The sequence below is a fragment of the Glandiceps talaboti genome, chromosome 18 (genome assembly GCF_964340395.1).
Source record: "Glandiceps talaboti chromosome 18, keGlaTala1.1, whole genome shotgun sequence".
Lineage (NCBI taxonomy): Eukaryota > Metazoa > Hemichordata > Enteropneusta > Spengelidae > Glandiceps > Glandiceps talaboti.
Genome location: NC_135566.1, coordinates 1480773 through 1495665, shown reverse-complemented (window position 1 = coordinate 1495665; position 14893 = coordinate 1480773). Strand labels below are relative to the sequence as shown.

Genomic DNA, 14893 nt, shown 5'->3' with positions numbered 1-14893 from the left:
TTAACCCTTTTACCTCAATACTTAAGAATATGCATATTAATAAAGCAATTAACATAACTCTGTATTTGATATATTTTCACATGACTGAAGATTGCCCTCCTAAATTCCTGACTTGCAGGTGAACATGTGAGCTCTAAGGAATAGATAAATTACATTAAAATGAAATATTTTTGACACAAATATTTATATTAATCCTAACTTGATACTTAAATATGCATACTAATGATGTAATTAGCATAATGGTACAAATTCCTTTTCGCCCTTTGACATCAGAGGATATTGTTTTACAGGTTCTTTACATTATTTAGCTTATCTAGGAACTCACTAATACCAAGGGACTTGACCTATACAACCTCAATACAAACACATGGTCATGGAGAATTTCAAACGACTAAATTTCAATCCTTTATTCTAGAAGTCATTAAAAGTGTACATGATTGGGTAAGGAAGCAGAATGACTCACCTGAAACTTCTACTACATCACCTGGGACAAGCTCCCTGGCTTTGATCCTCTGTACACCAGTTTTATCTGATCTTATCACTTTTGCAATTTCTGGTTCATACTCCTTCAATGCTTCAATTGCACTTTCAGCATTCCTTTCCTGAAAACAACAAAATTAGAAGTGTACCCGTTAGAAAGACTCAAACCATATGATAATCATGACTCGAGCATTGAATCATCTGTAAGCAGACATTAAATCGAATACCAACGAAGTCATAAAATATGCATAATGCCTTTCTTTACTGAAAACAAACCATAACACAATCAAAACTGAATGTACACCATCGGCTACACAAGGATATTTTGCATATTAATGAGGTAATCTGCATAATGTTTTTTTTTACTGTATATGCATGCAATGCAAGTGCACACTGCAAAAAAATGCAACTTCTGTGATTAGCCAAAACCTATACATAAAAGCATTCAGTGTATAATATGTAGCAGCTGAGATATTCTTAACATCACAAAAGGTTGATATGATATCTGATATAATTATTAAATATATGTACTACAGAGGAGTCTTTACTTTTGAGAAGTTTTCCAATGCAAACTAGAAATACAAATGTAAATTGTTGAGGAAATCCACATTTATTTGCTGCCACAGCTGTTGATGTTCACTTTCATAGTGAGTTAAGTATGTCAGATGTATTTTGCAACATTATAACAGAATTGTACATAAATGGCCAACGACGTGTTCATTGATGTGAGACATACATTTTTGTACTTTCTCAAGTGTCTGTCCAGAAGCATCAACTTTGTAACAATATGAAATGTACTACAATACATGTATGACAACAAAATTAATTATAACTAATTTACATGCATATACATATGAAAACACTGATACGACAACACTGATCTGCCAACACCTTTGCCAAAAAGTGGATGTGCTTTTAAAATACACTAATGCTCAGTAAAAAGTTAGCACAATGGTGCATGTTCTGGGGTACATTGCAAAATTTGTATGGTTGAATAATGTGAAATAATCCATTCTAAGGGATTCCACTTCATTGTTCTGTGTTTATACTAACATTTCATGTAAACAAAAGGAGACAGCAGCATCTGTTATTACAGACAGTAAATACAAAACACCATGAAAACAATCAAAACACTATGGCAACATCCCATTGCATCACAGCCTGCTGTGCTTACCAATGAAGTACATGCACATATATGTAGTTGTATATCAGACTACTTTTTCAATTAAAGTGATCTATGTAGACTAGAATTTGGTCGTCCATAGCATGATGTTGATTGCCAATATTTTAGTCGCAAAAGTCTATCACTGTTAGATTCATTTTTCTGCCACATTTATATTCATGCGTATTTCATCCTATTTCTCCCTATGGGGTATTTGTTTGTACACAACTACATTTGTACATGTATAAGTTGGGAGAAAGAGGAATAATCTTGTTGAAATCTTCAAAATTTCTGAACTAAAATTTCCTGCAGTTTAGCTTTTTCTGCAAAATACAATCTGCAGAATCCAAATCCTTGATTCATAATTTTTTTTTCAACTCCGCACAGCTTAATTCTGAGACAGTCTGGACATGGACTACTACAAATTAGATTTGTTAAAACACAAATTCAGTGGTCACTAGATTCAAGACCACTATTGTAAATTCAAACCCTGTTCAGATGTGACATACAGACTTCATAAATATAAATCATTACATATTGACTTCACTGGTGAAATAACATGTCATACCCAGTGCCATGGAACCATGTACCAACTGACACCTAATCACAGTGCCAGACTTAATTAAGATTTCAATGGAAACATTACTGCTGTTAAGTTTTCAATAAATGTCATATTTGCACAGCTGTTAATATGTATCAGTTACTAGTGATCATCACTCAGGTCATCGTCATCTTTGCAAGCTGCATCATTTTCTGAAAGGTATGGCATGTAAATTAGCATACACAACACACTAGTTTGCATAATATTTAAATGAGGTAATAACATATGTTGAATATATTTATATGAAAATATTCATCATTTGTCACCATGTGGTTCAGTCTATAATATTCACATGGAATTATTAAGTTATCTCATAGCATGTACAAATTATCATGCCAAGTTTCGATTTTAGTGCAATGGAACCATAAATTGAAATGTTAAAATCAAAGGGTTAAATGCGTAGAGTGATCAGCCAATCCTCTGTACACATTCATACTTGTATTTGATATCCACAGTGAAAGGTTTAAATCCTGATATCCATGCAGCAAGGTTTTTCAAAACTTAAGACATATTTATGTACATCTTAAGACATTTATGTACATCTTAAGACATATTTATGTACATCTTAACACAATTACATATACATGTACATGTAAAGCTGGTAAAGTTTTATACACAGTATGTAACACTACTGGTAATAGGCACTACGGTATTTTCAAAAAAAAATGTTAGCCAATTTCATCAACCTATTATATATATATGTATACTATTCTTCATCTCTGCATTCCTCAAACTTAGAGGACACACTTATGCATGGTGTTCACAGTGAGTGGTTTGACCAATAAAGAGAAATTGTCATTGTTGCTATTGGTATTTCTGATGAGGCAGACCACCTACAGTTGTAAATGGGAACAAACATAGAACAATTTAGTTGCCGACCTCAGTTGGTATTATAATATGTGTAGAAATTAGGACAACTACATATACGTACAAATCTCCTTTCAAGACCACACAAAATATCATTTCCATATTTAGCTCAGAGAGAACACTTCCCTAGTGTTTTACTTTTTATGTTTTTAAGAGTGAGGCAATCAAGAATACCATTAACTCAGAGAGAAGACATGAGCATGTAATCTGTGAGAGTATTAACTGATTGATCAAATGATTTTTGTAATTACGACAAATCAATTTAATATACATGTACTCTATGGTTCCTGGGTATTTTGTCACACATTTGTGTATATGCTGTATGGGAACCTGGAACCTAGAGGCTTTAGACTTCCATCAATGTGTACTCTATGAACATTTATATCATTTGTACAAAAACATCTTGGCACATAAGGGACAATCACACCAGCTCAATATCAAAATGAACTTTATTAGTTAAGGGGTCTGGCATCAATGTGATTGCTGAACTTCATTTTTGCACTTCTAACCAAATTTAGAAAACTTTCACTTCTTCAATGATAGAAGGTTGTGTATTTATCATTGAGATGTTGATAAGTCGATTAAAATTTAGTGCTATGTGATATACACAGTGCTGGGTTTCTGCTAATATTTGAATGTGTTTACTATGTTTTTACATTACATGTACATGTACATTGATCAAAGTGATGTGATGGCTACAATTTTCATCATGGTGACATCATATATAAAGTTTGAAAGCTCATGTAGGGGAAGGGTTTTTGGCCAAAACGAACAAAGTTCGTTCATTGAGCTTGTATGACATTGTGCGATTGTCCCTGAACAATTGTCACCTTGCATGTACACATGTACATGTTCACCCTGCAGATCCAACTATTTATGCAATAACTACCTCACTATATACACATGTACATTGTATGTCATGTAAGGGCCTTGAGTTATGACAACAACACAATGTTTAAACACTCCAGTGTTAGACTACACTCTTCATAATAGGGAATGTACACACAAAACATATAACCTCAAACAAGAATTCAAAGAGTGTACACAAGAAAGTAGAATGTCTTCTCCTTCAGACAATAATTGTTCACATTTATGCCAGTGAGAACATCATGTATCACCTCATTGGTTCTGCAGTACTCCATGATCCAAAATACTCAAAACAATTCAATATTATTTATTGTTCCCGTTTTTTTTCATATATTACACTTGTGATTATGATATTCCCAATAATATATATTCAATATTCAGCTGGATAATACTCATGACTTGTTGTTTGACTCAATGACAAAGATCCTTAGGTCATTCAAATTTTCTGTAGCTGAATGAAGAAAGGAAGAAGTTCAATTGTACAGTGGGCTAGACAGCTTTACAAATCATAAGCAAGTTAAAGGGTCTAACCTTACCTATGCCATTTTATTCTTAGGTACAATACATGTACATGTATTTATGTATGTTTCATACAACAATCAACAGTTATTGTCTTTCCTACTTACAACTCACACCTGTAACCATGACAACTTAGATGCTGACTACTACTAGATACACAATATTGTAAATGCAAAAACTTTTTGTTTCATTTCCATAAAATATGGATAAAGATTAGTGAGTTGTTTAAAGATTTACAGAATGATGGCTGTTAGAAATACAATTTGTAATTCTCCTTGGCCATGGCGATGAATCAAAGTTCTTTGTTTATACATTAATGTACATATAGGCCACAAAACCCTCAGAAAATATCAGTTACAACAGTCTGGGATTCTTTATTTGTGTATGACATGACCTCACAAAAAGATAACCATAATGACATAAATATATATTAGTGCAGATATATCATATGTATATGTCCACATAAATCTCACATTATTCAAATAATTAAAAATTAACAACTGTAAAAAAGTATACCGCTGACCATATTAATATTTTAGTGTCTGTTTGTTTTGCAATCTTTCCTATTATGTTGACCTAATTCTCAGAATCCTAATATCTTCATACATGTACATGTAGGTTACATCTTTTATTCGGTTACAGGTACATTGTGTAGCTGTCACTACAACATGTATTTCCTGTTATTTCATTACACCATAATGGAATCACACACACTCTTTTTTTCATTTTCAGTAAATTTTATGAGCTACACCTCTGGGCTATTTTGTACTTAAATGTATAGTTAGTTCTTTGTGAAACCGTACACGATTGCCATAAAAGGGTACATAATTACTGCACATCAAATGTTTGCAAAACTACCATGGTAACTAAATTACAACATGACTTGCAGGCTTTAATATTATGACTGACTGACAAATACATAAATGTATTTCACATTAGGGAAAATTGAATCCCATAATTTGAATGTAAACCTATATCAGCAGGATTGTAAAATACAACAGCTCTGTATTCCAACTGGCTGTTAGTATATACAAGTCAACAGACCTATTCAAATAACACTGGATACTGCTTATGTGCTACCCAAAAAGCGTTCTAGTACATGTACATGTATATAACATTAGACATTATTTAGAACTCAGACAACAGACATGGGAAATAGTTTTAGTTTTCATATATACAATTATACCATAATTTTAGAGGACTATTTATTTATTTATTTATTTATTTATTTATTTATTTATTTATTTATCTATTTATTTACCATCCAACAAGCATTGCTCAATAACAGGAGGAAGGTTCAGTGTTAATGTAGGAGGAATCCGGAGTACCCGGGGAAAACCTGTGTTGTACGGTAGTCAAACAGAACAACACTCTTCTTACTTCCAGCATGGTAAATTTAATCAAACCCTGAATGGGATTCGAACCCTGACCTCAGTGGTAAGAGGCACGTGGTTTCACCACTCAGCTACTGACAACCTTATGCATGGACTTTGGGTAACTTGTACCTATAAATACTTACCATCTGACACCTAACCATTTTACACTTAAATTTAGTACATACAGAAATCCTATCCTAGCCTATAACTTCTAATTTAGGCTTTTTTTTATAGGAATACATATACATTAGTAATATCACATCCACTCCATGTGACAGATAAATAAGAGAGTAAATGTCAATATCATAGATAAAATGTCACCATGCAAACTAATGTCTGAAATTACCATTGTTTGACGAGACAAGTCAGATCAAATTTCTATAACCATAAAAATTATGCACATTTTGTCCAAAAAAAATACTTAAAATATGGACAAAGTGCATTTTGTATGCTCTGTGTATGTACATGTAAGTTCTCTGATTACCAATATTAGCACTATACATAAAGCAGTGCCACGTATACATTTTCATAACCATTCATATGTTATTCACCATATCTATAATAGCAGGTACATATTGCTTTTCTTTTCTTCAATTTTCACTATTCATCAAAATGATGACCAGAAGGCAAACACATCTGAAAGTGTATTTGCCGTAACTACACAAGTAAAATACATTAACACTATTTTATTTGATGGCCACCAAATGGAAAAATACACCCCATTAGGTAAATTTAACATGACACATATCTAGAGGAGTGACATCACAATTAGCTGGCAAAAATCACAATTCTCTTGTCAGCGAGGCTATTGCGTGGGGATGACTTGGGAAATGTGATAGTACTATAAACCACTACAAACACTAAATGATTTATATCAATCACTTTCTTTACCTATACACCTCCACTCACCTGAACTGAAAATTCAAAAAAAGAAATTTATCAACATCATTTCCCTTCCCTAATTATCTAAATATGTATACATGTTATACAAATACAAGGTACATCTGAGATGTACAACTCGGTAAAATATCGACCAGCACAGACAGAAACATTATACTCCATCACAACATTATTCTATAATGCAGGGTTCAGGAAGATTCAATTGGCCTTCAGCTAAAATCTTTTAACTTGGAATGATTTGTGTCAGAAAATTAAGGCAGCAATATTTTTATGACTTATTCCTTTCCCCCCCCCCTCCCCCTCCCCCTCCCCCTCCCCCCCTCTCTCTCTCTCTCTCTCTCTCTCTCTCTCTCTCTCTCTCTCTCTCTCTCTCTCTCTCTCTCTCTCTCTCTCTCTCTCTCTCTCTCTCTCTCTCTCTCTCTCTCTCTCTCTCTCTCTCTCTCTCTCTCTCTCTCTCTCTCTCTCTCTCTCTCTCTCTCTCCCCCCCCCCCCCCCCAATGTAGGTTGGGATGGTAGTATAAATAGCAAATTATCCACCCTATAAAATTATCTCCATTTTCAAAAATAATTAACATATACCTCTGGGAATTCATCCAAGCCAATATCATAAAACTATATAATACACCCTGATACAAAATACTATCACAAAATATAAGCTGGACATTCATTTCTTATTCAATATATAATATAGCCATTTATTCCTAATTTCTATCATTTTGGTATGGCACAGTAGAGAAAACACAGCAATATCGCACTGATAGACATATATTTACACAAAAAATAGCTCATGGCGCTTCTATAGGAATGTTATTACTTTAATACATGGCAAATTACAATGATCATTCTGATTTGACCTCAGTCCTGTATAATTAGAAAGAATAGCAAGTTTCAAGATATTAATGATTGCAGGTACTTGTACTTTACTTAAACACAATATGACTTGGTGGGTATAAATAGCCTTCAGTGTTTTCGTAAGTCAAACGAATGTCTCCATCAACAATGCATGTTATTTTTAATGAAATGTGCATACCTTATATTATAATTGTATGGGTTGCTCATTAAATGGGATTACGTTGTAATCTCAAACATATGCCATGCTAACAGATTTATACAATCTGAGAATGATAAATTAATGAACCTGCTGCTAGTTGGTAGGGCGACAATTGCTGATAATATCAAATAGGATTGTGTACATGATGTACTGTACCATCCATAAATCAGCATTATATTGGAATCGCTTTTAATGTTTTGATGCCATCTCAGCTCTTCATCACTGGAGACAGGATAGATGTAGTTAGCAACAACTTGTATGCCTACGCCACAGATCCATGTTACTAATCTATCTAAGTCTCAAAATTATGTCTACATGCACTTACATAGTGTCTGTGTGTCTGTTTTCCTACATGTATCCATAACAAAAATTATGTGTAAGCATGCAATAATAATGGTGCACACATACAATGTACGCAAACAGCTGTGACGGCTCATTTGTATTTTTTTGCCTTACCATTGGCTCATTGAATTATTTGTGTGAAAATGTGTGTGTGTGTGTGTGTGTGTGTGTGTGTGTGTGTGTTTGTGTCTATGTGTATATGTCTGTGTGACAGTGTATTTGTACACAAGTGTACACCTACTGTGTTTATATTGGTCTTTATCTGTATTTCCATCTACCATTGGATTGCCTGTAAGTTGTACATGTACATGGTCATTGAGACCTCTGCCAAAGCTACACAGACCAGAAATTCTCAAACTCCATTTCTATGTCTAGATTCTATCTCTTTGTTTGACTACTTGCAGATTATCAAGTCACAACCCAGGCAACCTTTCAACTGTCAAGATTTTGAAAACACCATATTCAGTTATCAAAATACGGTAATCCCAAATCTTTTTCTCACGATTTGAAGTTGTAATCTATGTAATCAGTTTGGTGCCCTTAACTTCAAAGCATGATTCAAGTGATATAAATATTTGGACAATCACAGCATCAGTAGATGTGATTACTCACTTTTTAATCTTAGGACCTATTAAAATTTATTGTCAAAATGTAATTTCCTTAGCTCATTTCCTTTGATAATACTGTATCTATAAATAGATATTTATGTTTCATTACCTCCTCGGCACCAAATTAACAGAGTGAACATTAAAATTGTAATTTAAACTCTTTCCTTTTTACTATACAACATGTATATATCACCATGGAAACATTTCAATTGTGTGCTGAAGTTGAACAATTTTACATCTCCTTGAAATGAGTTCACACAAACATTACCTAAAATACAAGTACACAAACCTATAATGGTTTTCTCTTTGTTCAATTAGGGACCATCTCAAATTGTCACACACAAACTCACACACACCTATTTTCCCTCAAGATTAAATATAAACCTGTACCCTTAAATATTACCAAGTATTAACTTAGACACGACAATTGAGGATTTGGACAAGTCTTGTACATCAACCTCAATACAACAAACAAAATTGAAACATTGTTTTCCAACTTGCTTGTATTATTCAGGGTTCTCACCAGCTTCACATAAGTGCTGGTCAGTCACCTACATTTATAAGCATTATTATACCAAGCACGAGACATTTAGAACAGAAAATACGGAATATATACTCTGGTTGTTCTATGTAATGACGTGCATCTATGTCATAACACATGTCTATTTCACTGGTTCTGCTGTATTCGAAATATGAATCCAAACGTTCAAAATTACCATTACTTTCCCCAGTTTTTCTTTGTTTGTACATTAATGTTACTCTCCAATATTTTTCTTCATTCAGCCAAAAAATGCTCGAGACTTAAAGGTTGCTACTACTCCGTCTGTCGATTTTATTTACAAAAACCCCTTAGGTTAATTTCCTTGGCTAAAGGAAGAAAAATATTGGAGTAATAACATCTAAACATTCACAATGATAATTCCAAAATTTTCAAGTTGGAGCAGAAGCTAGGTTCACCAAATGAATATGACACCAACAGTCTTGTTAATACATAATTTTGTTTCTGAACACAAGTTGTCATCTGAGATGCTTCCTTACTCAATATCCATTTTCTTTAAATACTTGTTACTATGCTTGAACTAAATTATTTAGAACATAGAAATAATATACATTATTTAGTTTTTAAGAGTATCCTATCTCAGTATGTGGATTAGATTTCCCTTGATCAAAGTACTGTTTGACTTCTCTTTCACACATATCAGCAGGCTTTGCAAAGGAAAGTGAGCTCAAAGAGCCAAGGAAAGAGAGCTCAGAGCCAAGGAAAGTGAGCTCAGAGAGCCAAGGAAAGTGAGCTCAGAGCCAAGGAAAGTGAGCTCAGAGAGCCAAGGAAAGTGAGCTCAGAGCTGGAGAGTCACGGAAAGTGAGCTCAAAGAGCCAAGGAAAGTGAGCTCAAAGAGCCAAGGAAAGTGAGCCCAGAGAGCCATGGAAAGTGAGCACAGAGAGCCATGGAAAGTGAGCTCAGAGCCATGGAAAGTGAACACAGAGCCAAGGATAGTGAGCACAGAGCTAGAGAGTCACGGAAAGTGAGCTCAAAGAGCCAAGGAAAGTGAGCCCAGAGAGTCACGGAAAGTGAGCTCAAAGAGCCAAGGAAAGTGAGCCCAGAGAGTCACGGAAAGTGAGCACAGAGAGTCACAGAAAGTGAGCTAGATTCAAAGAATATAAAACTGTAAAGATTTACTTTTTCAAAGTCTCAGTGTTGACATTTCATTTCTTTACACCCATTTCTCATTTAAATGATATAAAACCTATGTTAACATTTGTTCCTATAGAGAACCTGGCTGTCTCATATCACAATGTTACTGGTAGCTTGCCAATAAACTTCTTTAATTAGTTTTATGTTCAGTTTTCATTGAAAGTAACTGAAGTGAAACAAATTGGTCTGCTAATATATACTACAAACCATTGAAGCATCACTGGTGTTTAGTCTACAGGTAAGCCGTCCATGGATTCAACTTCAGTTCACGTTAGTAGAAATGTGTATGTCAAGCTGCTGGTGTACCTTTAAAGGCCATTTTTCCATCCCAGGTTTTGCATAATTGCACTCTCCAATATACTGCAAACAAGTCCCTGGATATCCTTAGACTATAAATATCTTACAGTGCCAAGCAGCTGTTCAATATATCTAGGCAGCAATTATAAGTGTGCGAGTGGAAGAAACACCAATCCACTTTGAACATTTTATATACATGTAATCTATTTTACTCTCACATAACTACAGCTGTATCCAGGAGTTTTGAACACTTGTATACTGTTGAAGATTTCCACTTGATTTCAGACAAATCAGCTATAATATCATAAAATTCTTCTGACTCTAGTATCAGTTCATAATCCCATGTAGTGATAATGATATTCAAGAAATGCACAAGTTTTTTTGTCAGACTGATTTGTGTCAGCTGCTGTGGTAAATGTTGCCTTAGGTGTTTTTTAGACTTAAATTGTATATTCCAAAAAAAACAATGCTCTTTCAATACAAAGATTGAAAGTATAGACTTAAGTTTGACGTCATTGCAAGCTAATGACAGACAAATCTGTTTATTGTTCAAAGTAAAACTTTGTACTGTATATCATAGCGTGACAACACTTTAGTGCCGTCAAACCAGTACCCTCAATTAGTATTTAATTTCAAAAACACTTGATCTAGCCTTGGTTGTAAGTATCAGAGTATTCACAATTTACTCTAAAATCAAGAGCATATTGATAAATGCTTGGATACATATACAATTACATGTAATGATGAAAAAAACAACATGTAAAGCTTTGCAATTCTGTCCACAAAGTAATCAGTTTGAGTGCACTGAATTCTCTATAACACCCAATCCAGGAAATGGCAACTGATGTTGTCAAACTCAAAGCAGACTAGTGAGAAAGCTGGATAACAAAGGCTGGGAAGTAAGCCGGATAAACACAGGCTGGGAAGTAAGCCGGATAACACAGGCTGGGAAGAAAGCTGGATAACACAGGCTGGGAAGAAAGCTGGATAACACAGGCTGGGAAGAAAGCTGGATAACACAGGCTGGCAAGAAAGCTGGATAACACAGGCTGGCAAGAAAGCTGGACGATACAGGCTGGGAAGTAAGCCGGATAACACAGGCTGGCAAGAAAGTTGGATGATACAGGCTGGGAAGAAAGCAGGATGACACAGGCTGGCAAGAAGGCCAGATGACACAGACTGGCAAAAAAAGCCGGATGACACAGGCTGGCAAGAAAGTTGGATGACACAGACTGGCAAGAAAGTTGGATAACACAGGCTGGCAAGAAAACCGGATAAAACCAATAAAGATTTATATGATACAGAGATGTGAAGTTGATGTTTTGAAGTTTATGTCATGACATATCCAAGAAGCTATGTCTCATACATGTAGCTTAGTGTCTTTAACTACAACTGTACATGTACATGATATTGACTATGTCCTCCCAACACACCAGCAAATATACAAAGCTAATTCTATACACTGAAAGATGCAAACTTCACAGAATAAGTTAAAGTGTATCCATGGAAGCAACAATTATGGTTACATGAGAAGCTCTGCTTCATACATGTCAACATTAAATTATGAAATACTATTTCATATTAATGCATGTTGGAGATTTTTTAAAGAATTGTGGAGAGGAATGTCTGAATTCCAGACATTGTTGGACAAGACAGAGAATGTGTGTCTACACTGATAATCTTTATAAAAGTTGAGTTTATGTTGTTAGATAAAGACAAATCTGGAGGGGAAGATTTCTTGTATTAATAACAGGCCATTCCTGACTGCAAACAGGAAATTGTGAATACAGTGCTCTCACTCAAATTGGGGGTATCATCACCTTATAGTTCTGTTTCTTTAGAGCTTTGTCCCTTGGTATTCTATAGAAATGTAAATCAGGGATGTTTTTCAAATTGTTCAGATGTTGAGGAAAGCAGCAGTACTCTATGATTAACCGAGTAACCTATACCATGTATACCCCCAAGGTACAATGTGTGCACAGAGAGGAAGTAGAGAACCACCATGGCAAATCTATAGTACTAATTACCTAATTCATACTCAAGACATTGTAATATTTTAATTTTAGAGCTGAAAGTTTTGGAGAAATTACCCATAATTCTATTCAACTCAAAAAAGGGAACCTGTACTAAAATTTATCAAAATCTAAAACTGCAGAAATAAAACCTACAATGTACATAACTTTTTAGTCCAAATTTGGTAGTGATTTGAGAATCATTTCAGCACAAGTTGGTTTTACTAAACTTTTAGTTTTATAATCTATAGCGGAGCTACATACAATACTGAAATGGGAAATGATGTAAAAATGGTCAATATAAGTGTTTTCATGACAGCACTGGGGAGAAATTGCGAAACACTACACCATATTTTACCAAAGTAAAAACACTTCATGAAAAGGGATAAAGGAAACATATGTGGAGGTATGCAAGGCATCCTATATGCATTTCAAAAAATCCTTTGTATGGAATATAATATTATAGAAGCCAACAGCTGCATAACCATATTGTAGAGATTGGTTGAAGACCTTTTGTAGAAACATTTAACATGTACAGGTACCTGACTCCTAGTGTGATTCTCAGACAATGAACTCTTAAATACGTTCATAGCAAGCACGACACAGTGCATGAAATGTCACAGGGTGACATATCACATTTATAGGTACTCAGTGAATTCACTTGAAATGAGTTGCTTTCATGGACTATGAAGAGTTAGGATAATATTGATGTTTCCATGGACATTAGGAAAGTTTTAAATCTATCTCATTGAAGGCAGATACACATGACAGAAATAAATGTGTCAGAGTTAGCGCCGTTAAGGGTAATAATATGGTTGAACCCTCTGTTTGCTAGAGGAGTAATAATTAAGGAATGATTCTGTCACTACAGAAAGATTTAGCCATGAATGATGAAGCTATTAAGCTTGTCATCTTGTATCTAGACATGTAAAACCAGTATTTCCTAATTGGGTATCATGGAAACCACTATATACATGTATGCCTCTCATCTAAAGGTTGACAGATTATGATTTCACAAAATCTGTAAGATAAAGAACACTAGATCACCTGTTGATGCTATTGATAAACATTCTGTTGATCGTGCTATATGTTCACACTTGCAGTGTGAGACTCATATCAGCAAGTATAGGTGGGAAGCTCTGTAAGTAGTTAAAAGTAAACACTACTGTAATACTTTACACTTGACATTTATAAGCAGACTATGCTAGATAGTGACATCAGTACAGTCCACAATTCAACAAGTAATAACATTTTGATCTGTGCCCAGTGCAATGACACTTGGTGTAAACAGGTAACACCATTTTCATCTGTGCCCAGTAGCACAGTGACACTTAGTGTGAACAGGTAACACCATTTTCATCTGTGCCCAGTAGCACAGTGACACTTAATGTAAACAGGTAACACTATTTTCATATGTGCCCAGTAGCACAGTGACACTTAGTGTAAACAGGTAACACCATTTTCATCTGTGCCCAGTAGCACAGTGACACTTAGTGTGAACAGGTAACACCATTTTCATCTGTGCCCAGTAGCACAGTGACACTTAGTGTGAACAGGTAACACCATTTTCATCTGTGCCCAGTGGCGCAGTGACACTTAGTGTAAACAGGTAACACTATTTTCATATGTGCCCAGTAGCACTGTGACACTTAGTGTAAACAGGTAACACCATTTTCATCTGTGCCCAGTAGCGCAGTGACACAGTGTAAACAGGTAACACTATTTTCATCTGCGCCCAGTAGCACAGTGACACTTAGTGTAAACAGGCAACACCATTTTCATCTGTGCCCAGTAGCGCAGTGACACTTAGAGTAAACAGGTAACACCATTTTCATCTGTGCCCAGTAGTGCAGTGACACTTAGAGTAAACAGGGACATGTAACACCATTTTTGATCTGTGCCCAGTGCAATGACACAGATCACACCTACCACAGAGAAAGTCATATTAGCAACATCATACATTTTAATGTGAAAGGTGACATGAGACGTGTAAAACCCACCTATAAAACTGCCAGTACTGAACTACACTATATACTGTACGTGGGCAGCATCTAATATAGAAATTGACATTTCTTAATAGATTTGATTGAATCTTGACAAACTGTCATCTAGCCCGTT

At 34.9% G+C, this 14893-nt stretch overlaps 1 protein-coding gene across 2 annotated transcripts in view; it reads right to left on the bottom strand.

Moving 5' to 3' along the window:
• LOC144449137 (calcium-transporting ATPase sarcoplasmic/endoplasmic reticulum type-like) overlaps positions 1-14893 on the bottom strand; it is a 76899-nt gene that overhangs the window by 41912 nt on the left and 20094 nt on the right. For both annotated transcript variants that reach the window (XM_078139601.1, XM_078139600.1), the window contains exon 5: positions 464-602. In XM_078139601.1, the coding sequence (XP_077995727.1) occupies positions 464-602 (139 nt within the window). The remainder of the gene's footprint in view (positions 1-463; positions 603-14893) is intronic.